Below are 21,980 nucleotides of genomic sequence, written 5' to 3'. Positions count from 1 at the left end.
GCGCTGAGCAAAAGAATCCAATCTGGGGAAAGAAGTCACTCTAGTGTGCTTCTCCCCTGTGATGTCTGGACAAGACTAAACAAAGAAGACCGTGAACACATCCGTGCTGGCCCAACATTAAAGGGAGGGGAGATGAACAGGGAAAAGAGAAGACAGTTTTAGTCAGTGGGATTATTTAGTACGGTTGTATGATGGTAGACAACATGCCATAGTACATTTATCAAAGCCCACAGAACACGCACCACAAAGGGTGAACTCCATGACAGCTCTGGACTCTGAGGGATAATTTACTGACGCAGATTTACTGGTTATTACGAATGTGTCTCTCTTGTGCAGGATTTTTTTGCCTGAGTGAGTAGAGACACTCTTCTGTTCAAGCTTGCCATGAAAGTTTGTGCCGACACTGTCTGCTATTGAAAACTGAACTCAGAAGCCTGTGCTCATAACTTCTACCAGTTACTGTTGTATGGCCCTGATGGACACTTCGTGAAGTCTCCATTTTCTCTTAGGTAAAACAGAGTGAGGGTCAAGGGTGAGGTGATGGAAATTTCGATAATCCAGACGCATAAGCACTTGCTAGTTGTGGTTGGCAGCTGTTGTTATTGTGCTGTGGCCCAGTTCCTAGCCAAGGGGATCTCATTGTCCTCCAGAAACTGGTGCTCCTACTGCCTGGTAAACAAACAGGTTTATAATGTTTGCCATTTTCTTGACACCCTTCCTCCAATCGGAGCTCAAGTAAATGCAAACTCTCTCATGAGCTTGGGCAACTGATAGCAACCCTGAAAAAAAAAATGCCTTTCACATGAAATATTCCTTTTCTTCAGAGGGAGCCTCTGCCTCGGGGCTTCAGGTGTTTCTGTTGCTCAGGTCAACAGCCGTTTCCAGACTTCTGTGGGGTGAGACCTGAGATCAATGTTGAGAAAGCATGCCGCCTTCTAACTGGGGATTGGGTGAAGTCGGATTATTCATTCACAACGCCCAGAAAGGTTTTCTTGTTCTCTGCTCTGTAGCTGTAAGCCATGGAAAATACCACACAAGTTCATAGCCCTTCACACCCTACAGAGGATAAAGCCTGCCATGGAGTGCAAATGATCCTCGGGGCCTTCTGACAACTAGATGCCTTGTAAGTTCTGTTAAGATGTAAAAACTTATATTAAAGAGAGAGAGAGAGAGAAAGAGAGAGAGAGAGAGAGAGAGAGAGAGAGAGAGAAACAGAAGAGAAACTGCATACAAAATAAAGAGGACTTGAAGGCACCCAGCTGAAAAAGCACCCAGCTGAAGGCATCAGTTACCCAGGTGCGTGAGTCGTCTGGAGCAATTTGTCCTGTGTGCCACACAAAAATGTGCCTTTCATTTTCAAATGACATGGGTAATGGAGTGCCCTGTGAAAAACAACTGCATTATTGATAGCGCCGTCTCGTGTCTCGCCACAGACTCCTGTTTATCAAATCTAACATATTTGGTGCTAGGAGAAAAAATAGCAAAGCTTTGGAAAACCCGGCAGCTCTGAACTTGATCTACTTTCTGACATCACTTCCCAGTTCTAAGAGTTGAGGCCATCAGAACTCAGCAAGATTCTGCCAGTCCTCGGGTAGGTGAGAAACCTTCCTGAGAGGCAAATTGAGCCCCCCCCCCCCCACTATGTTCGTTCAGGGGATTTCCCCTTGTAGTTCACAGTAGAAGCTCGGCAAACATTGGCTGAAGGGGGTCTATGTCCTGGGGTCATCCTAGCAGAAATCCATCAGCCAGAGACATTACGAAGGCTGTCTTTGTTCTGGCTGTCTTTGCAGGGCAAGTCACCACCTAAATAGACTCATGACTCTCTCTCCTTTTCACTATTCAGATTCTCTGTTTTTCCTTCTCTCTCCTTTCCCATCTTCTTTCATAGTTCTCCATCTTTTGTGTGTAAATCCTATCATCAGAGTCATGGCCTGGTCATTACACAATGATGTTGGGGACAACACTATGAGTGATGATTTCAGAAGCTAAGGAAGCCTCACGCCGTCACATCCTCCTGTGATCACATGCAGTGTTACAGTTAAAAGTCAGCTTTTAGATAATTTATATACCTCTAACAAATGAACTTCATAACTTCAATCAAAAACCAATATAATTGTTTGCTGCAATCAAGATCAATGTTAAGATTGCTGAAGGCTACAGAAATAACAAGACAAGAGTGCATGTCTAGTCATGTTTGCAATATAAATACAGCGATATTAACCAATAGCAGAAAAAAAAGATTTTAGCTGGGAGATGCAGGGAATTAATAGTTAAGTGATTAGTGGGGTTGCTTTAACAGTAGTTAAATAACAGTGGCTGTAAGGACCAGAAAAGTGGCACTCTGAGTACTCAGGAGGCTGAAGAATGATCACAAGTTCAAGGTCAGACTGGACAATTTAGTGAGATCCCATTTTCTAAACAAACAAACAAATAGGGTTGAGGTGTAGCTTATGTTAGAGCACTTATCTAACATGCATGAAGCCTTGGCCTCAACCTCCAGGAAAGAATGAGAGATAGAAAGGGAAAGAATGGGAGAGAGTGGGAGGAGGAAAGGGGGTGGAGACATTAAACACACACACACACACACACACACACACAGAGAGAGAGAGAGAGAGAGAGAGAGAGAGAGAGAGAGAGAGAGAATAAACTAGTCTGGGAAGGAGTAAGCATGAAGGATGAAGAGTGACATTCATTCAAAGATATGAACTATGCATTCCTTGTTAATTAAAATACTTGCATTTGGGATGGCTAGAGAGATGGTTCAGAAGAGTCTCCTCTGACCTTCTAGAGGACCTGAATTCATTTCCCAGCATGCATATCAAGTGACTGACAGCAGCCTGTAACTTCAGCTCCAAGGGATTTGATGCCTATCTGTCCTGTGGGGTACTTGTACACATGCGTATATCACACACACACACACACACACACACACACACACACACACACACAGAAATCCTGCACACGCACAAAATTACATTTTGTGAGGTCAAATGCAATACAGCATATAAATACACTCATCTGCATTTTTTCTCATAGAATTTTAATTTTATTGCATCTTAGCTTGTGCATGTGCGCGCGGGTGTGTGTGCATGCTTGTGTACTTAAAGCACTTATTTAGAGGTCAGAGGATAACTTGTTGCACTTGATACTCTCCTTCCATCTCATGGGGCCCTGTGATTGAATCACACAATCAGATTTGGCAGCAAATGTTGTTAATGTTGTTTCTGTTTCTCTTACCCTCTGAGACTCAACAAATCCAGCTCCAGAGGGGAATAGTGAAGTGTAAATTAAGTTGTAGACTTTTAGTTTTTCTTTCCCAGATCTTTCTAGTTAAATCCTAATTCAGTCACAAGTGATGTGATTCTCAACAGGCTATCCAACTCGCCTGCCTCCGTTTTAGTACACATTAAACGTAACATGGCAAGCAGTTTTCTAATGATTTGTGGAGGTTCAAGCAGTTTAACACAGACATGCCTAGAGCAGTGACCCTCAGAACAAGCATTTTGCTACCTTTCTTTCACTATTAATATTTAAAACATAGAAAATTACACAGCTTATGTAGACTAACTTAACAAAGAAATAAAGGACTAAATTATTTGGCCAAGAACATATGTCTAGAAAGATCAAAACTGAATCTGGTCTGCCTTCTGATTTTTCTTTTATATAACAAAGATTTATTTCACCAATGTCACTGAGATGACTGGCGGTCCACTAGCTTTGCCGAGTGTACAAACAGAGCCACAGCGAGAATTAAACACACAGAAATAACAAAGCCAATTGCAAACAGAAGCCCTCCTTCCCACCTGTTCTGCCATTTCCCTCAGGAGGCTCTTCAGCCACAGCCTTGCTGTTGGCATCCTACCTTGGAGCTATAGCAGTTCCTGATCTTGATGCTCAGATCTTGGCTTTTGGCTGATATGCGAAAATTAAAAAGAACAAGAAATTCCCTGAGAGACCCCCACAGCTGTGCATGTAAAACAACACACACATTTCTTCAAAGAAGAGCTGGAAAAAAAACAAGAACCGAAAGTCCTCAATTTACCTTCCAAGATTTCCCCCTGGATCTGCATTTTGTGGAAGTCTCAGAAGGTGTGGCCCTGTGTGTTACTGTTAATCCCATCCTCCCTACTAAGCACCTCCCAAAGCACCTACCTCAGGGAGCTCAGAAGCCTTCAGTTTGGGGAACCATCTCTGTCACCAGGGAGGCCAGCATCCCTGTAAATCTTCATTTAGCTGTGAAGATTGCTGTGAACCCTTCAAACTGGTAAGTATAATTAACAGTTTATTTAGGTAGATTTGAGTCCACCTAAAAGGTCCCAAAGTGCAGTGCTAATCCTTCAGCAAAGAAGTAGTCATCTAAATGCAGGATGGTTTTCCCTGACTTACAGGCAGAGGGAAGGATGAGGCTTCATCAAATAGTAAAATAAAGGGGGTTCGGATGATAGCTAAGGGTGGGGAAGCCCTGAACAACAGGAGAAGCCAACTCAAGAAATTTCCCAGGAAGGAAGTTGTTACTTTGGATGATCTGGCTAGAATCAAAGCACCTCTTCCCAACACCGTGACGGCGGACTGTGACCGCAGACTGTTCACACAGCCACTCATGCGCCTGCCTGATGACTTTTCAGCCAGCTGTGCCTTCTCTTGCTACTCACTTTTGCTTTTATTGGAAACGAGGTATGATCTATGCATCTTCTGCTTTTAACACACATACTAATTTCTTTACATAATGGGGGCTCAGGGACTATCACTATCCAATTTGAATTATAAAAATGAGATTTATATTTCAGGAACACAGCTATTAAGGCAAATCAAATATACTAATCTCTTGCTATTATTAGAAAGGATGTGTGTGTATGTACATATATACACATATATATGTATGTGTGTATATATTCTTTATATACAGGATATATATACTATATATACAGGGTATATATTAGATATATATATCAGACACACTAACAGACACACACAAAAAGAGAGAGAGGGAGAGAGAGGGAGAGATAGAGGCACACACAGATACATACAGAGAGATATACACACAGAAACAAATACGGGCATACAGATACATAGAGACACATACATATACAGACAGATATATGCATAGAGGCATAGACACACAGACACACTCAGGGGCACAGAAATACAGAAACAAATATATAGATACAAAAAGACTCATATATGCACTCAGGTACACACAGAAAGATACACAGGGAAACAGACACAAGCACACATAAATGCAAGGGCATGCGCCCACACACACAGAGACAGACAGACAGACAGACAGACAGACATAGAGGGGGGTTTGTGATCTTCTAAACCTTTAAACGTGTGTCCTCCATCATCAAAGAGAGCTGTGTGGTAGCAGTTAGCTGTTTTTCTTTATTACCTCGTATTCCCCCCTGTCTCATGTATTGTAACTATATAAAGTCCTTTCATGGCTGAGAGAGATGATGCCTCGACTGTCTCTTCCTTCCCAAGCTTTCTTGTCACATCAATACATAGGAATGGATCTGTGGTCCTCAAACACACAGCGGTGTTAGCAGCAGAATTCTACCACCTCATCCCACACTGGTCGCCTGTGGTTGTTGATACTCACTACACGACAGGATCCTACATATCAAAGAAACAAGCCTCTGGGCTGAATGTATCTGATTTTCTGGATTAGGTTAACTAGGTGGGAAATGCACCCTAAATGTAGCTTACCATTCTATGAGCTGGGGCCATGAACCTAATCAAAAGGAGTCAGCTCTGCTGACTGCAACACACTTCTTTCTCTTGGGCTGATTCCACTTCCTGTTAGCAGCTCTCCTGGGCAGGTATCCCACAACTCTGGCATCTCTAAAATCCTGGGTTCTCCAAGGCAATCCAGGCTGCAACTTCGCAGCTTCACACAGTGGCCTCTCTACTAGCTCTCCATTCAGGGACACCCCTGATACATGCCCGGCCTCAGAGGCTGTCCTTAGGCGTACAGGCAAGTTCTATAATCCATTTCTTCTATCCTTAGCTCTAAAACCAGAACCATGTGGCCAAAGTTGCCAAGTTCTGCTGTTTACTGGGCCTTAAACATGCCCCCCCGCATGTTTAATTACATCTTAATTAATTACCAGCTTTCTGTTTTCCTTCACTGCCTAAGCTTGGCTATCCTTGAACTTGATCTTTATTTAGACCAGACTGGCCTCAAACTCACAGATCTGCCAGCTTCTGCCTTCGCAGTGCTGGGATTAAAGTTGTGCATCATCACACCTGACGCCAAACTTTTCTTTAAGTCCTTTCCACAAACTGGAAACTTTTCTGGGTGGTAACTTGCCCCAAGGTCACCACTCCCTTTATTTATTTCTTAATCCGTTGATCTCCTTGAACAACAATTTTAGCTCCATTCTGCTTTCTGGTGCTCTTTTCCTCCTCAAATATTTTTCCTTGCTCAGCTTGCTCCTTTTCATTATACATCTTCATTAGAGTTACCACTAATATCCACATGGCAGAGTCTATACTGCTTTGAGATTTCTCCTGCCAACAGAATTAATCCAAAACTCTTCACTTTAGCCTCAAGAAGATTCTTTGGACAAGGGCAAAATGCAGCCACTTCCTTCACCAAAATATCACAAGAACAGTCTCTAGGCAACATACAAAAACTCTTCTCTGAAACCTCTTGAATGATTCCCAGACAGTTCAAATAACTCTTAGAACCTCTGTCTTCCATGCTTCTACTAGCATGACCAATTAAGCAGTGCGTAAGCATTCATAACCCAAAGTGCCAAAGTCCAAATCCTTCCAAACAAAATCATGGGCAGGCCTATCACAACTATACCCGGATCCCTGGTACCAAATTCTGTCTTAGTTAGGGTTTACTTTTGCTGTGAAGAGACACCCTGACCATGGCAACTCTTATAAAGAGAACATTTAATCGAGGGTGGCTCACTTACAGTTTCAGAGATTCATTCATTACAGTTTTGAAAGAGAGCATGATGGTGTGTAGACAGACACAGTGCTGGCGATGAGAGTACTACATTTTGCAGGCAACATGAAGTCTACCATCTGTCACACTGAGGAAAGCTTGAGATAAAGAGACCTCAAAACCTGACCCCACAGTGATGTACTTCCTCCAACAAGGTCTCACTTCCTGATAGTCTACTCCCTTTGGGGGCCATTTTCTCTCAAACCACTATAAGTCAGGGGGTCTGTGGAGGGTCTTCTTGGTTAAGGATTGACAGAGGAGGGTCCAGTCCATTGGAGGCATTGTTAACCCTGAGCAAGTACTACTAGGTAACAAGTAAAGCAGACTGAGCCATCTTTTAAAGAAATATTTCTGAACAAGAAAAAAAAAATCTGAGATGAAGAATGGTTCATTTTTTGAGTTAAGTCTCCTCAGAAGACTTCTGAGGTTTGTACTGATGTCTGAGATCCAGGCTGCCAATGAAAACCATGTGAATGTTTATGATTCACAATGCCCCAGGCTGCTATGGACAGGGAAGTTTTCTTTGCAGTGGCATTGATGACTACAGTCTCATAACTGAGAATGAGAGACTTTGAAGACTTCTGTGACCCCCCCCCCCTTCAAATAAGGAAAGAAGCAGTTTAGACAGGAAGCTGTGGTAGCATTTTATATGTATCTTAATAGATAAAGTTTGCCTGAGAGTCACACTGGTCAGCCTTACAGACCAGCCAGCAATAACACATACCTTTAATCCCAGGAGCCTCACTAGCCTGCCATAGAAACCGGGTGGTAGTAGTGCTCGCCTTTAATCCCAGAAGTAGAGAGGATTGTAAAACGGGAGGAGACAGCTCTCAGTCTCAGTCTCATTCTGAGGTTTCCTGGAGGCAGGGTCATCATTTTCGGACGGAGGTCAAAGTAAGAGCCAGTGGCTGGCTGCTTTGCTTTTTCTCGTCTTCAGGTTGAACATCAGTATCTGTCTCTGAGTTTTTATTAATTGTGCTTCAGGAAACTATTGAAGAGGCCCAAGCAGGCCTTAAAGGTTCCCTGCTCCTGCCTCTGACTCTTAGGTAGCTAAGATTACAGGCCTATACTACCAGGTCAGACATACACTTTAAAATAAGTCATTAACCCAGATGTGGTGGTGCACTGCTATGATGTCAACATGTGGGAAGCTGAGGCTAGAATATCATGAATTCAAGGAAAGGCTGGGCAGCCCAATGAGATTCTTTTTCAAAATAACATAATTGATATTTTGTTGAAATACCTATTATATAGCCTAGATTTTTGTTGTTTGATGGGAAAGCTTTGTTAACCAATTATCTTTAAGAGGTGGGACCAAGTTAGGGTGTGGCTTTCTGGGACAGGGATAAAAGTGGGCCCACGGCCCAGATGCTCTCTCTCTCTCTGTGGTTCCCTGGCATTATATATTATTCTTACCTCTGGTCAAGATACTTATACATTGTTTACATTTTGAGGTCATTGTCCTGATTTGCTGCACATTTGTTTGTAGATTATTTAATATTCTGACATGAAGTCTTAGTCTTTTAAGTTATACAGGTATTAAATATTATAGATTAATAGTTGTTCATGTTTGTTATACATATAGTCAGATTAATTAGGTTCTTTAGATACATAGAGATTGTATTCTGCCTACATAGTTAATCTTCAACCACTTCAAGGATCTGTAGAACATGGCATTTAAATAACTTAGGATTCTGTTGACATGACACACAATTGCTCCTGACAGCACCCATCTATTCCTGAGATAATGTTGAGCACCAAAGACACTCCATTCCTAGTTTGTTTTCTTCTTGGCACTATTGGCCTTTGGGCAAGAAACTGCTCATGCCTCAACCACTGATGGATAAGCAGGACACAAGGAAAAAGACTGCCAAACCTTGCCAAGACAGGGTAAGACGGTTCTAAAAAAATCCCCTGCCTCTAAGAATGGTTTGTCAGTTACACTAGGCCTTAGCCAAAGTTGGTTGCTTCAACGTTGCAAATGAGACTTTGGGTGATCGCACAGGTAGCCAGTTGTCTCCCTCATATACTGCTTGCTTTGGAAGCTGCTTGATGTACTTCCTGCCTTCTCAAGTAATATTATCTCCCTTCTCAGGCCTTCGATGGGATTAAAGATAAGATCGTTGTAGTTACCTTCCTCTTATGGTTTAGCCAAGCTTATTTCTGAGCAAGACTTAGACTCTTTGGAATAGAATGTATATTAAAACATTTGTCATGTGTTTCTTGCTTAATATTGTTTATGTTGGTTGTAATTTTATACTTGATATCTGTTCCCATTGTATATAATTTTGTATTGGGTTTGGATCCTCTTGTTTAGACAAAAGGGGAAGGTGATGGGGAAGCTTAGTTAACCAATTATCTTTAAGAGATGGGACCAAGTTAGGGTGTGGCTTTTTGGGACTGGGAGAAAAACAGGCACAAGGCCCAGGTGCTCTCTCTCTGTGGTTCCCTTGCAGCACAGAAGAGCTTGGACTTCTCGTTCCTGTTTCATGAGTTTTCCCCTTACAATAAATAAAAATATAAATGTTTTGTCTTTTAGCTACCCTGGCTATTTCCCAAATCGAATTAACTTCAACAGTTGTTGTGTTTTTTTTTGTTTTGTTTTGTTTTTTTTGTTTTGTTTTTTTGTTTTGTTTTGTTTTGTTTTGTTTTTGTTTTGTTTTTTTTTTTGGAGACAGGGTTTCTCTGTAGCTTTGGAGCCTTTCCTGGAACTAGCTCCTGTAGACAAGGTTGACCTTGAACTCACAGAGATACACCTGCTTCTGCTGCCAGAGTGCTGAGATTAAAGGTGCGTGCCAGCACCTGCTGGCCTAGATTTTTTTTATTATTATCTTTCTTTTTATAAGGCTTAAACATGATGAGAGTAGACAACCCAACCAATCTATAACAAATGAAAAGAAGATGGCATCATTTCATCAGCCCTAAATGACCAGATGTTCATATTTGATGTCTCCTCTCAGGTAACTTTTTGATGTGTATTATATGGTTGAGATCATACTAGAGACCTCTTTTCCTTCTATGGGATTTTATAAACATTTGTTATTAGAAACAAAATTTTATAAAGCGTCACTTATAATTTCCTGGATAACTATAGTATATAAACATCATTGTTTATTAAGTATTTTCCAACAGGGGCTTAGTTTTATTCTACAAAATAAATTGCAGTAAATTTTTTTAAAGATTTATTTATTTATTTATTTATTTATTTATTTATTTATTTATTATGTATACAACATTCTGCCTGCATGTATGCCCACACGCCCAAAGAGGGCACCAGATCTCATTACAGATGGCTGTGAGCCACCATATGGTTGCTGGGAATTGAACTTAGGACCTCTGGAAGAGCAGCCGGTGCTCTTAACCACTGAGCCATCTCTTCAGCCCCAAATTGCAGTAAATTTAATGTCATGAAAATGTTGGATGAACACCTAAATGACAGGAAGTGAAACTGAAAATGACATAAGCACGATTCTGTCAAACTAAGCAACATTTTAAAAGGATATAGAATCATGTTTTTACAGCAAGACTATGTCAGATCGGTGGCACTAAAGAAAATGTCACATATATTAAAGAGTTGGCCTGTGATTTCTCAAAAGTGGAAACAAAGAAATGGCATAAGTTAGAAAATAATTCATGAAATGTGTTTTTGCTTTGCTAGTACTAATCACAGTCTGCCTTTCCCGCCTTTCTTTCCTTTCCTATTTCCTCCCTCCCTCCTCCCTTTTTCATCTCTGTATTTCATTACTTATAAACCCTTTCTGGGTTGACTGCAGTTCAGCTGGGCCTGCCTCTCCTCTCTCCAGTTCCCTTTCTTTTGAGCATCTATCTGCAGTAACAGCAAAAACATGCTGTCCGTGAAGGTGCTGACAAGACTGGTGGCTCAGATGGGAAAACACATTCTAATGCGTGGTAAAAATGATGCCTCCACAATGGGGTCTGTGACTTATGAGCACAGCCTGGGTGTCCCGTGTGTACAAAAAGCTGTTACTTGTGACAGGGAAGAACTATTTGGATCAAATTAAACACGAGTAAAATGTCTTCTTTGTAATATTACTTAAATATTTCCATGAGTTATTAAGTTGCATTTTCTTGATTTTTTAATAATTTTATAAAATGCCCCTTGATAATGGCATTCTCTTTATGGCTTTCTTTAGTTATCAAAAGATTTCTGCAAAAATACAACTACAGTTTTTCACATGTTTTATTTTCTGTATGATGATATGTGAGCATATCACGTGACTTGTGTAGATCATGGGAACATATTACGGATTAAAATGCAGAATTTGAATTTCATGGACCATGCTAAAATTCAGTAAAATTGCATTTGGATGTAAGGAGGAAAGAGCAACATGTGGCTTGAATTTTCTTAAAACACACAGGGGCTAGTTAAAGGGAGAATGTGCTTAGGACAGAAAATACCTGGAGTTCTGCCAAACTTGTGCCATCTAAACAATGGTTTAATGCTGAATTCAAAACCCAAGCAAAACCCTTCAATCTCCCACAAAGGGCAAGAGGTGGCGCTTGAACTTAGGAAGATAATATTAATGGGAATACTTTGAATGAGCAACACAGGAATGATGAACTTGAAAAGATTGCTTTGCCCTCCAGAATTCAAGGATTTACCATCTGCATTTGGATCCCTGCTCTGTCCTTAAACCCCTGACGAGAGTTATCCCTGGGTTTTGTAATTGTTTTTTAGTTTCCCATTTCAACACTAACTCTGTGCTGCCCCTGCATCCTGTGTAGAACAACAGACACAGCGATTTTGTCACAAAGGCTACCACCCAAGATGGGAGCATCCTCCCCAACTATCCTCTTCTTCCTTCCACCGAGGAACAACGGTGTGGACGCTCTCTGTTATCTTGTGTACTTTAGGATTGGCAGTTTGGGTAGGGAATGGAACTTAGAGGAAGTCTGTGGCTTTGATGATCCATTTTCCTTCTCCTAGGGAGTCCTATTCCCATGCTCTCCTCTGACTCCTGGTGCCAAGCTGGCAGACATCACCTTTGAGTCTCAGGAGGAAATGTGTGGAGCCTTCCAACCGCCTGTGTAAAGATGTTTGGAATTCACAGTGCCATTTTCAGTTAGCTGGCTCGGATTCCTGGGAATGCAACTAGTTGTCCTCCCTGGCTGGACCAATGCCAGATTACTTAAGGAGATAATTGACCACAAGCCAGCCTGGCTGACAGACTTCCTAAGTGCCAGATGCCAACTGTGCCAACGGGCCCTTGCAGGAGGGCCTGCTTTCCTTGAGACCATAGCTAAAAATGTGGCTTCGTTCTCTCTCAGCCCGTAGCTCGGTATTTTCATTTTTATCTTATTTTTAGGGGAATAAAGTAAAAATGATAGGTTCAAGTTATTTTTCTTCCTGTCTGTAAGGACAAGGGCATCTACAGTAAACTCCCCTTCCTCACTGCCTTTTTTCCACCTTTCTCAGGGGTTCCATTAGTTTAGCTAAGTGGGGACATGGGCTGAGCAATGGCACACAGGAGCACAGCGGACAGTTCTGTCCCCAGTGCCCGGTCTACATTAGAAAATGATGCCTTTAATCACACCTGTAACCCAAGAAGGTTATAAGTTTCTTCTTTTATCTCTCCTATGCCTCAAATTAATTTTCTGTTTTCTAATATGTAGAGGGCAGCTGCCTGTGAGCGCAGATGAGACCAATGCTAAGCTGAGAGTTACCAAAGTGACACGCAGTTAAGTACTATCTGTATACCAGCTTCAGTGGATCATATAAACTCAAGGTTTTGTAAGTGACCTGAAAACACACTTGAAGTACACACAGGGGCTTTAAGCAGGCCTGCTTTGGCACATGATAATAATAATCTGATCCTGGTGTAAAGCAAGACGCTGGGGGCTGGGTCTTCCTGTTCTAGATCCCCAGAGGTGTGCCATGCGACGTCTGCCAGGTCCCAGGCCTGGCAGCCACTGTTCATCGGGGATGTATTCCCTCACAGTGCAGCCCAATCCCACTGAGTTGGGAGGTCTTGGGATAGAGGAGGTGTCTAACTGGGGACAGCCCTCCCCGTTAGCATCTACTTATTCTGAGAAATCCTTTCTTTCTGCCATGAACAGCTTCGTGGAACACCAGGGTCCTTTCTGAAACAAGAACTTGATCACAGTCACCGTGCACTTCGCTTTGCCTTCCCAGGAACCCTTCCTGTTTTCTCTAACCACAAAGCCAACAGTTTTCTCCACTGAGATAGAAAGGGTGCCTAACAGGAGCTGGTGGCAGGAAGGGTCCTGGAAATGACAGAGATTGGCTACTTGTTTGCTTCCTTTTGGGGCTGGAGGCAAGGTCCAGAATTGGGACCATCGACACCATAAACATTTACCAGGAACCATTCTGACTGATCCATAAAGAAGAGGCAATACTTACTTGAAGAACCGGCTAGAAGACAGGGACTCTTTCTTCGGGTTCAAAGGTCTATAAACCCCTAAACTAGGCTCCCAGCGGGGTTTCAGGCACCAACTAATCGGAAAGTGGACAAAGAAAAGGCAGACTCCAAAGTCTCCCATAATTCCTGGCCCCCATATCAGTGTGTCTCTGGCCCCCCTTTTCTCTTTCTACCGCCTAGTACTAGTGGAGAGAAAAATCCACGGGAAAGTTAGACAAACTCTCCAATGGACCGAGTACCAACGAGGCAGCTCCCTAAGATGTGTCAAAACTTAGTGACACACTGTAATGAACTTTGTAAAAGGGGGTGGGCAAAACACCGGTTTTGGTTTGTTTTTTGTTGTTATTTTTGTTTTTCTAGGGTCTACTCTGAACATACACCAGCAATATTGCCGAGTAACTAACTCTCCGTTTTGTCTCCTTACCTTCTTCTAATGGAAGGTTGGGGGAATTTCTTAGATTTGGTAGGCAGAGGAAAACTGGCTTTCATTGGAATTTTACTGGAAGTCGGGAGGGGGGGGAGACAGAAAGAGGGCTGCACAGAGGCCCAGTCTTGGCTTTCCCGGAACCCAGCGAGCTGAGACCTTTCTCACCTACTGCCCCCCCCCCCTCCGCCCACATCTGCCCCGCACCCGAGGTTGTGACTGTGAATGCCGGCTAGGGGCTAGGGCACTTCAAGGCGGTTCGTGCCTCTTGCCCAAGAAGCGGTCACCCAGCTGCCAGCAGACCCCACAGGCAGACTTCTGTTCCCTATGCCGGGCAAGCAACAGGTCTCCCAGAGCGTGGGGCACTTCCCACCCACCTGTAGTTAGTGTTCGACACGACATCAGTGGCAGTGGCATCTTCCAGCTGTGCTGGTCTGGGTCAGCCAGAATCCAGCCCACACCTGCTCCGTGGGCACTGAGAGCGGGGGCCCTGACCTGCCCCTGCCAACCTCGGAAAATGTTGCCAATGAGTGGTGATAGAAAAAATTTCCTGTTGCGGGTTTTTTGTAGACTCTGATATTGACTTGGACTGAATGAAATTCAGGTGGGAAAGGAGAGTGATGGAGATGGGTAGAAATTAGCGAGCTGACAGGTGGTCGGAGCAAGCAGCGGAAGCGGCAAAGAACACTGTCGCTAGAGATGGCACTCCCGTTACTGAACTCAGGTCTCTTGAAAGTCTGAAGTTAAGAAATTAAGGACTGGGGGGGGGAGAACTTTCAACGGTGGCCTCATCTGCTAAGAAGAGAACACCCTCACACCGGAATGGGTATATCCAGAGAGACGTTTTAATGAACACCTGATACAACACTGGCAAATAGGAACGAAGCGGTGGCGCCCATACAGGCCAGAGGGGACTTGGAGCAAGGGCCGCTCAACACCCCGGCATAAGTTTGTTGTCAGTAAAGTGCTGTTCCTGGGTCTCAAAACCCAAGAAAGGCAACAACGACAGGGTGAGTTTATTCACAAACAGCAACTGAAGAATTCGCCTGAAAAGACACGCAGCGAGCAAAGGCGATGCCTCCTCATTTGTGCGGGAGATAGGAAGCGGACGGCAGCCCTTCTCCCCTCTGCGCGCCCCTCTCCGAGGTGACTAGACCTCCTTATACTGATGAATGAGAGGGGCAAAAATCTGCGATACCAGTGACTTCCATCAAAGTCTACATGGAAATGGTCGTGGGAATGAACTGGGTTCTCAGACTGCGTAAGGTTTCTCACCCGATTGATACACAGAGGAGTCGCAGGTGGAAAGTCGCCTTTATTCTCTCTCTCCGGGGGCTCCCCGAACTTTACTTTTTTTTTTTAAATCTGGAGCTTTGCTCTTTAAGCCGCCGCCATTCTCTTTTGTGCGAACTAATTACTTTAGCTCTCGCTACTATCCTCCTCGACCCTGGGTCACAGCCGAGAAATGTAACCGTTTTTCAAAGTTCCCACTAAACTCCCCTCCCCATCGAAGCGACTTTATTCGTGTCACCGTTTTCTGGTCCCTTTTCCTGACCAAGGAAATAACGAGGCAGAACGCATCCTTTCCCTTTCCATCTAAGACGATGGGAAGGCGGCTGCGGAAGCAGGAGACCTTGTAGACGGAAACTTGTGGTCCGCATTTCCGTCACTCTGTGGTTCTTGTCCCGGATTAGGTCGTCCAGCTTTTGCTCCAGGAAGGGGGTTAACTCCAGTTCCTCTTTGCCTGAAATAGGTTCCCTAACCATTTTTGCTCCCTCCCCCTCATAACTTAACGATTTTTTTTATTACAATAGAAACTCTTACCTGAAAATGGGCATTCATTAATGTGATTTACAAGATAGTATAAACACAGACACCAAGAGGTTACATTTATTCAGACCAGTGGACCGTCCACTTTTGAGTTGTCGATCAGTTTTTTAAAATGCTTTCTTTTCTGCGCGAAGCCAACTTTGCCTCTTTGGGATGCTCTCTGAGGCTGTTGACTCAGTCTCTTGGCAGGTGTCTCCTCCCCTAGGAGTGCACCAACACCGAGTGCAGCGAGCCTCCCTTGCTGTCGGCCGCGCTGGCTGCGGTGGGCTCCAAGAGAGGGGCTGTGGGTGAGGCGGCGGCCGCGCACACGGTGGAAGGAGCGGGCAGCTGTTGTGACGCCGTGGGGACTGCCAGAGCTGGCGGCAGCGTGGTCACGGGTGGTAGCGCAGGCGTGGGCTTGATGGGCACCGGTACAGCTGGCAGGCTCTGGTTTGTCGAGTGACACAGGGCCTTGACTGGTACCCCGAACGCCCCATACTCCGGGCCTACCGGGACCCCAGCTGCGGCGGCGGCGGCGGCGGCCGCGGCCACCGAATCCATCACGCCAACGTGAGGCCACACCGAGCCGACAACATTGCCGAGCTGCCCTGGCACTGGGTAGCCCAAGTGGTGCATGACAGATGCCAAAGGCAACCCTCCAGCCTGCAGCACTCCTTTGTAGTCCCTCCCGATGATGTTCTCTATGGCGAAGGGGTGTTTAAAGCCCGTGGTGGACGCGGCGGCGGCGGCAGCTGCGGCCGCGGCCGAGCCCAGCCCGTAGGGTGGAAACTGAGACAGACGCCCCACGCTGCCCACGGCCGCTGCCGCCGCTGCCGCAGCTGCGGCCGCCACGGCCGCCGCCTCCTGCATCTTGCCGGGATGGGACGGCTGTGGAGGCTGCGACTGCGGCGGTGGCTGCTGCGCGGGCTGCGACGGGAGGTGTGGCGGCTGCGGAGCAGGAGCCGGTTGCTGGTGGAAATAGGGCACCATGTGCGGCGGCGGCGGCGGCTGGGGCGGGTGGTGGTGGTGGTGATGGTGTGCCGCGTGGTGATGATGGTGGTGGTGGTGGTGGTGCGGGTGGTGGGTATGATGGGGGTGCAGATGGCCTCCGGGCCCCGTCCCGGGAGCGCCCTTGCTGCTTCCTGCGTGCAGGTGAGCGTGGTCTGCGCGCAGCACCTTGAAGCGCTTGCGGCGCCGCAGGAAGCTGCCGTTCTCGAACATGTCACCGCAGTCAGGGTGAAGAGCCCAGAAGCTGCCCTTACCCGGTTGGTCCGGCCGCCGCGGGATCTTGATGAAGCAGTCGTTGAAGGAGAGGTTGTGGCGCAGGCTATTTTGCCAGCGCTGCGTGTGCTCGCGGTAGTAGGGGAACCGCTCCATAATGAACTTGTAGATGTCGCTCAGAGGCAGCATCTTCTCAGCCGAGTGCTGGATAGCCATGGCTGTCAGTGAGATGTATGAGTAGGGCGGCTTTTGGTCGCTGTATGAGCTTTTCCCGGGCCGTGGCATCTTCTCAGGCTCCTCCACCTCCTACTGGCCCACAGCGGGCCTCAATGCCTCTCGGTAGCCCGATCTCTGGCCTAAGCGTCCCCTCTAACTCTCCACCTGTGCAGCCCGGATCGCGAGTCCTTTCAGCTCCCAGAACCAGTTTACTTCGGGTCCTCCTTCTGGGAGCTGCCTGGGTTCCCACGATTGGTTTTCGGGCCAATGTAACAGCTCGACGGTGCTCACAACTTTTGGTCTCGACGGTTGCAGACAGGCCTGCACAGTAGGCAGAGAGACTCACCAGCTTTACCTTGGTTTTCTCTGAGTGTTCTCCGGCTCGGGTGACCAGTCGTGAGCTCTGGAGCGAAAGGCGGTTGAATGAATTTCTTTTTGGTCTTCTCGCCCTTTCTCGGTACAAGGGCAGCTCAGGTCAAATCGACTGGGCAGTGGAGACTCCGGGTCTTTAAAAGCGCTTTCGTGCTAGTTGTCCCGAGACCACTGGTGACCTGACTTTCCAACGCCAGGAAGCTGACCTGGTACTGGGTCCCTCCTCGCTGGAGTTCAGATCTTGGTAGGAAGGGGGTTGCAGGATAAGGGGAGAGAGAATACTCTTCTGTCAGCCTGTGCCCTCTTTCTCAGGGGATCTGCAGCAGAGTTGAGGATGGAGCCCTAGGTGGTGGCTCCGAGGAAAAAAAGTTTGGTGGTGTCTGTAGCAGAGGCTCCCGCAGTCTCTACGGAGGGGAGGGTGCTCAGGGCTCCCGGAGCTAGCCTCAGGCTGCAGGGGGCGTAGGCGAAGACAGGCCAGGACCCGGCTCGCCCGGTCGGTCGGCACAGCCGTCTGCGCTGCAGCTGCAGCCGCTCTGCCCCGCGGGTTTTGAGAAGAAGCGCTGCAGCGGCAGCGACGCGCTCTCCTGGCTGCGTTTTGTAATGGTCCCCGAGACGCCGAGACCCCTGCAGCTTGCGCTTCGAGACTATCACATGACCGAGGCTGAGGGACTCGCCGCCTCCACAGCCTAGTCTTTTCCTGAAAAAGGGACAAGGCACAGTGTCTCATCCCTGCCCCTTGTCCATTTTCACTGGACACTCCGACCCTTTGCATTTACTATCCACTAGCCAGCCCAGGTTGGCTGGGGAGCGCCGTTTGACCACTGAAAAGGGGTCACTGTCTAGGCGAGTCGCTGCGGCTGTGTTTCACAAGGTCCATACCCATAGCAAGGGGGCGGGGCACTGCTTTCTCATCCCGACCGGGTCTTTTCAACCACCCTCTCTTAGTTTCCCTGTGTGCTAGCCACTCGGCACCCAGTTTGGAGCATCATTGTCTTCAACGCCCCTTCTCTTGGAGAAAGAGAGATGCCCAGAGGGTCGTAGGTGGAAGCCAATAGAAAGAAGAGCTGTAGGGCATTTTCCTCAAATGCCAACTCGATCCTGATTTTATTAGGCACGGGCCTACACAGTGTCCGGGTAGGCGCACTAGGTTCAGGGAGGCACGAATTCCCCTATGAACCTTGGTTTAGAGGGCTGAAGGACAATAGGTAGGGAGCTAGGATGAAGAAGCTTCGATGGTGGGAGGGGGAGGCTCCAATCCTTTCTGGAACACGTGGACAGACCGCATGAGGTTTCTTTGGGCTGACAATAGCAGAGGCAGGGGGCCGAGGGGTCCCATCACCTGGCTGTGTAGCTATTCTCCTTACCTGCGGGAGGAGTATCATTAAGATTACAGAGGAAGCCAAGATATCATCAAACCTTCGTGTGACCAGGAAGGGAACAGTGACCGAATCAGGGGTAAAGCCCCCCCCCCCACTTGGTTGTTGTATTCATCCCCTCAGCGTTGTGGAAATTTCTACTCCTTTTCAAAGAACCTGAGTTTTATTCTGGCTTGGCTCACGTTTGCCCTCATGTTGGTAGAGAAAGCAGCATTTAGAAGCAAACAATCTAACTATTCCTGTCTCGGGGCCTCCCTCAGTCTCAGGATTGTCTCTGAAGTTGGAAAATTTAAGGGTTCTTTCCAGTTCCCTCACTTGAAAAAGAGCAGTTAATGGGGAGGGCTTCCTTAGATCTGAATTCCTCTCCTGAGCATAAACTCAGAGGCAGACTTCTTTGGTTCAGGGGCGAGAAAGGAGGGCTCTAACCTGTAATCTTGGCTACACGTCCAAAGGAAGCTTCTGGGGTTTGGTAAGTGGTAGAATTGGGGTGGGGGTGTCCCTGGATGGCCTCTTGGCAGAGATGCTGGAGTGAGGCGATTAGGGTTCCTTTCTCCGTTTTGAGCCTTCACCGATACCTCTAGCTCCTGCTATTTGGCCAGTTTGTCCTCTTAGGATAGGACATACCCGGTCCGATAGGTGGTGAGATCAAATGTGTAAGGCAGCGGGGGCGGTGAGGGCAGCGGAAGAGAGGATGCAGCAGAGTTTTAGCCTGACCTAAGAAGCAAGAAGAAGCCCTCACTGCCACTTCACGTGAGGAACTTTTCTCGCGCCAAAAGAATTTCGGCGAGGCTTTTCATTAACTGAGGCAGTTTAAGGAGCTCAGCAGCGGAGGAATTCCCAGGGCGTCCACATTTACAGTGACAGCCAAATCGGCGGGAGGCGGGTCACTCCTACTCCTGTCCACCCGTGCAGGCTGGGGTCTACCCATCCTTGTGACGCCTCTATGGGCAGCTCCACGCGCCTGGCTGGCGCTTAAAGGCTGTTCAGGCAAGCAACGTCTTTTGTTGATGCTAGGACATCTCTTCCGTGGGATCCGGGACACGCGGCGCCTCTTTTCTGGGACCAGTTTCCTCTCCTAGGCAAATGGCCTGCGGGGCGTCTGGGAACCCAGTGTGTGGAAGAGCTCTTTCAGGGCTAGAGGGGCAAACCCAGCCTGCAAGGTGGACCCTGAATCTTTCAGTTGCAAGGCCGACTTTCCTTAGAGCTGGGCAACCCGCCGCTGCCACCTAGAGTTAGTCACCAAGGGGCGCGATACGGGTGGTCTATGTCTCCAGCTTGGGCCAGCCAACCCGGAACGGCGGCCAGCTCTGTGCAACTTAGATCATCAAGACACAGCAGCAAAGGCGGAACGCTGCGACGGGGACCACAAGCCATCTCGTTCAGTGTGGATTTAGCAAAGGAAGAGAATGCTGCCCACCACCGGTGCTCCAACTGGCCCACGCGGCCACGAGAGCTGTCCAGGAGCCACGCGCGGGACGATTTGGACCCAGGAGAGCGGGCCGCCGACGTCATACAGAATCCTCCGGGATTTGCAAGAGTGGTGCCCAGCATCGCCACACAACCTGGGCGGTTGTGGTAGGGCCTGTTCGCTCTCCCGGTCTCTCTTCAGGTTGATTTAATTCAGGCAAGTTATGTAAGCTTGTAGCGGCTGCAGTAGCCCCAGCAGCCGGGGCCGGAATGTGCGTTCTCCAGCTGCCTGCAAACCCGGTTTCAGAAAATCATCACCGCACCAGCACCAAAACGATTGGATTTAAGTTTCCCGGTGTAATCTCCACCCTACCCCTCACCCCCATCCCACCCCACACCGCCCATAAACAACTACACAATAATCCGGATGCCCGCAGTCAGTGTCTGTTATCTCAGGCGTATTTGGTTTACACTTTAAGCAATTATTGGTGACGCTTTGCTGTGACCCGGAGTTCCAAGCCAGACTTTATTGCAATAAACTGGTTGTTTGCATGTTTTTTTTTCCTAAAACCTACAGAAAAAGATGTGGCTGTCCAGGAGCGGCTGTTTGTCCAGTTCTCTCTCCTCTACGACCCTAGACTCTAGTCTCAGGGTCTTACAGACTCCCTTAGCCTAGACCTAGGAGAGTATTACTCCAGGCTGCCGAGCCCCTCCACGCACAGAGTGATGAAGAGAGCGGAGTGTGGGCAGGGCTAGAGCAACATTCAGCCTTAGGATCAAGGCAAAGGGTCCAGACCATATCTCGATTTTCATGGGACCCTATTTTACTCAGACATTTGAAGCGTGGAAATCACTTGGGTTAGTCTTGGTTGGAGTCTTGCCAGGAGTCATCATGGCTGCTTCCAGTCTAACCCCTGAGACTCTGGCATATTCTTTTCCCAACCATGTATCCGGAGTGGATGTAAAGTGGGAGAAACCGGCCCCCAGTGCCGGCGGAGGCGGCTCCCAGTGGCAGCTCCTGAGGCCACCAGCAGGAAGCAGGATGACCCTAGAAGCATCATTTCCTTTATTTGCTCTCTATTTTCTTTTCAGGAAATAGAGGTCAGAAGAACACTGCAAAAGGTCTTGCGCTCCACAAAGCTGAAGGTTGGAGCCGTGATACCTACTTTGATTTGGTGTCTGAACACTCTGAACCGATGCCTGAGGACCTGTGTTCGGTTAGCACGGCTATTCCACGGTCACATGCAGCGTCCTAGGAATCTGCGTCTTTCACCTTTCCCAAACCACTCAGCAGTCTCCTGGGCATCCCTCCCCACAAGGTTTCCCACCACCAGGAAGGAGCAGGTTAGGCAGGTGTCAAGGGCACAGGTGCTCCTGCCAGCCCAACTTGGGCGTCTGAGAAGCTCGTTTGCATTCCTGAAATTCTGGGACCTCCTGGGAAGAGACGACCGGAGTCAGCCCTCCTAACTCAGGGAAATTATTAGGGGGGGGGGGCGGGGGAGGCACTGAATAGTTTAATAGAAAGCCAGTTTCGCCACCTACTGGCTGCGTGCCTGTAACTTCTTGAGCCTCAGTTTCCTCTTCTCTAAAATGGAAACTTTCCGATTTATAATGAGAGAGCAGAGTGGGTGTCTTAGAGTGAGCTTCTGAGAGGGACGTTTCTTTAGAAAAGCTTCCAGGGTCACTTGTGCGTTCCAACGCGCTTCTGAGGCGTCAAACATGATAAAACTGATAAATACTGTTACCATCTTTCAAACTCAGTTCCATGTGTTAGTATTTCTCCAACTCTGGTTGAG

The 21,980-nt window shown here is 47.1% G+C and overlaps 1 protein-coding gene across 1 annotated transcript; it reads right to left on the bottom strand.

Annotated features, from left to right (window-relative positions):
• Positions 1-15,814: 15,814 nt before the first annotated feature.
• Foxb2 (forkhead box B2) lies at positions 15,815-17,098 on the bottom strand. The gene has a single exon (XM_041660674.1). The coding sequence runs from the start codon at positions 17,096-17,098 to the stop codon at positions 15,815-15,817; it is 1,284 nt and encodes a 427-aa protein (XP_041516608.1).
• Between the last annotated feature and the right edge of the window lie 4,882 nt (positions 17,099-21,980).

Source organism: Microtus oregoni, unplaced genomic scaffold (genome assembly GCF_018167655.1).
Source record: "Microtus oregoni isolate MIOR12 unplaced genomic scaffold, Mior012 000012F_ref0000307, whole genome shotgun sequence".
In the NCBI taxonomy this organism is placed as follows: Eukaryota; Metazoa; Chordata; class Mammalia; order Rodentia; family Cricetidae; genus Microtus; species Microtus oregoni.
The sequence above is the reverse complement of the archived record's forward strand: the minus strand, read 5'-3'. Positions and strand labels throughout refer to the sequence as shown.

Excerpts from the sequence above, each read along its gene's own strand:
- Foxb2 (XM_041660674.1), bottom strand. The coding sequence starts at position 17,098 with ATGCCACGGCCCGGGAAAAGCTCATACAGCGACCAAAAGCCGCCCTAC.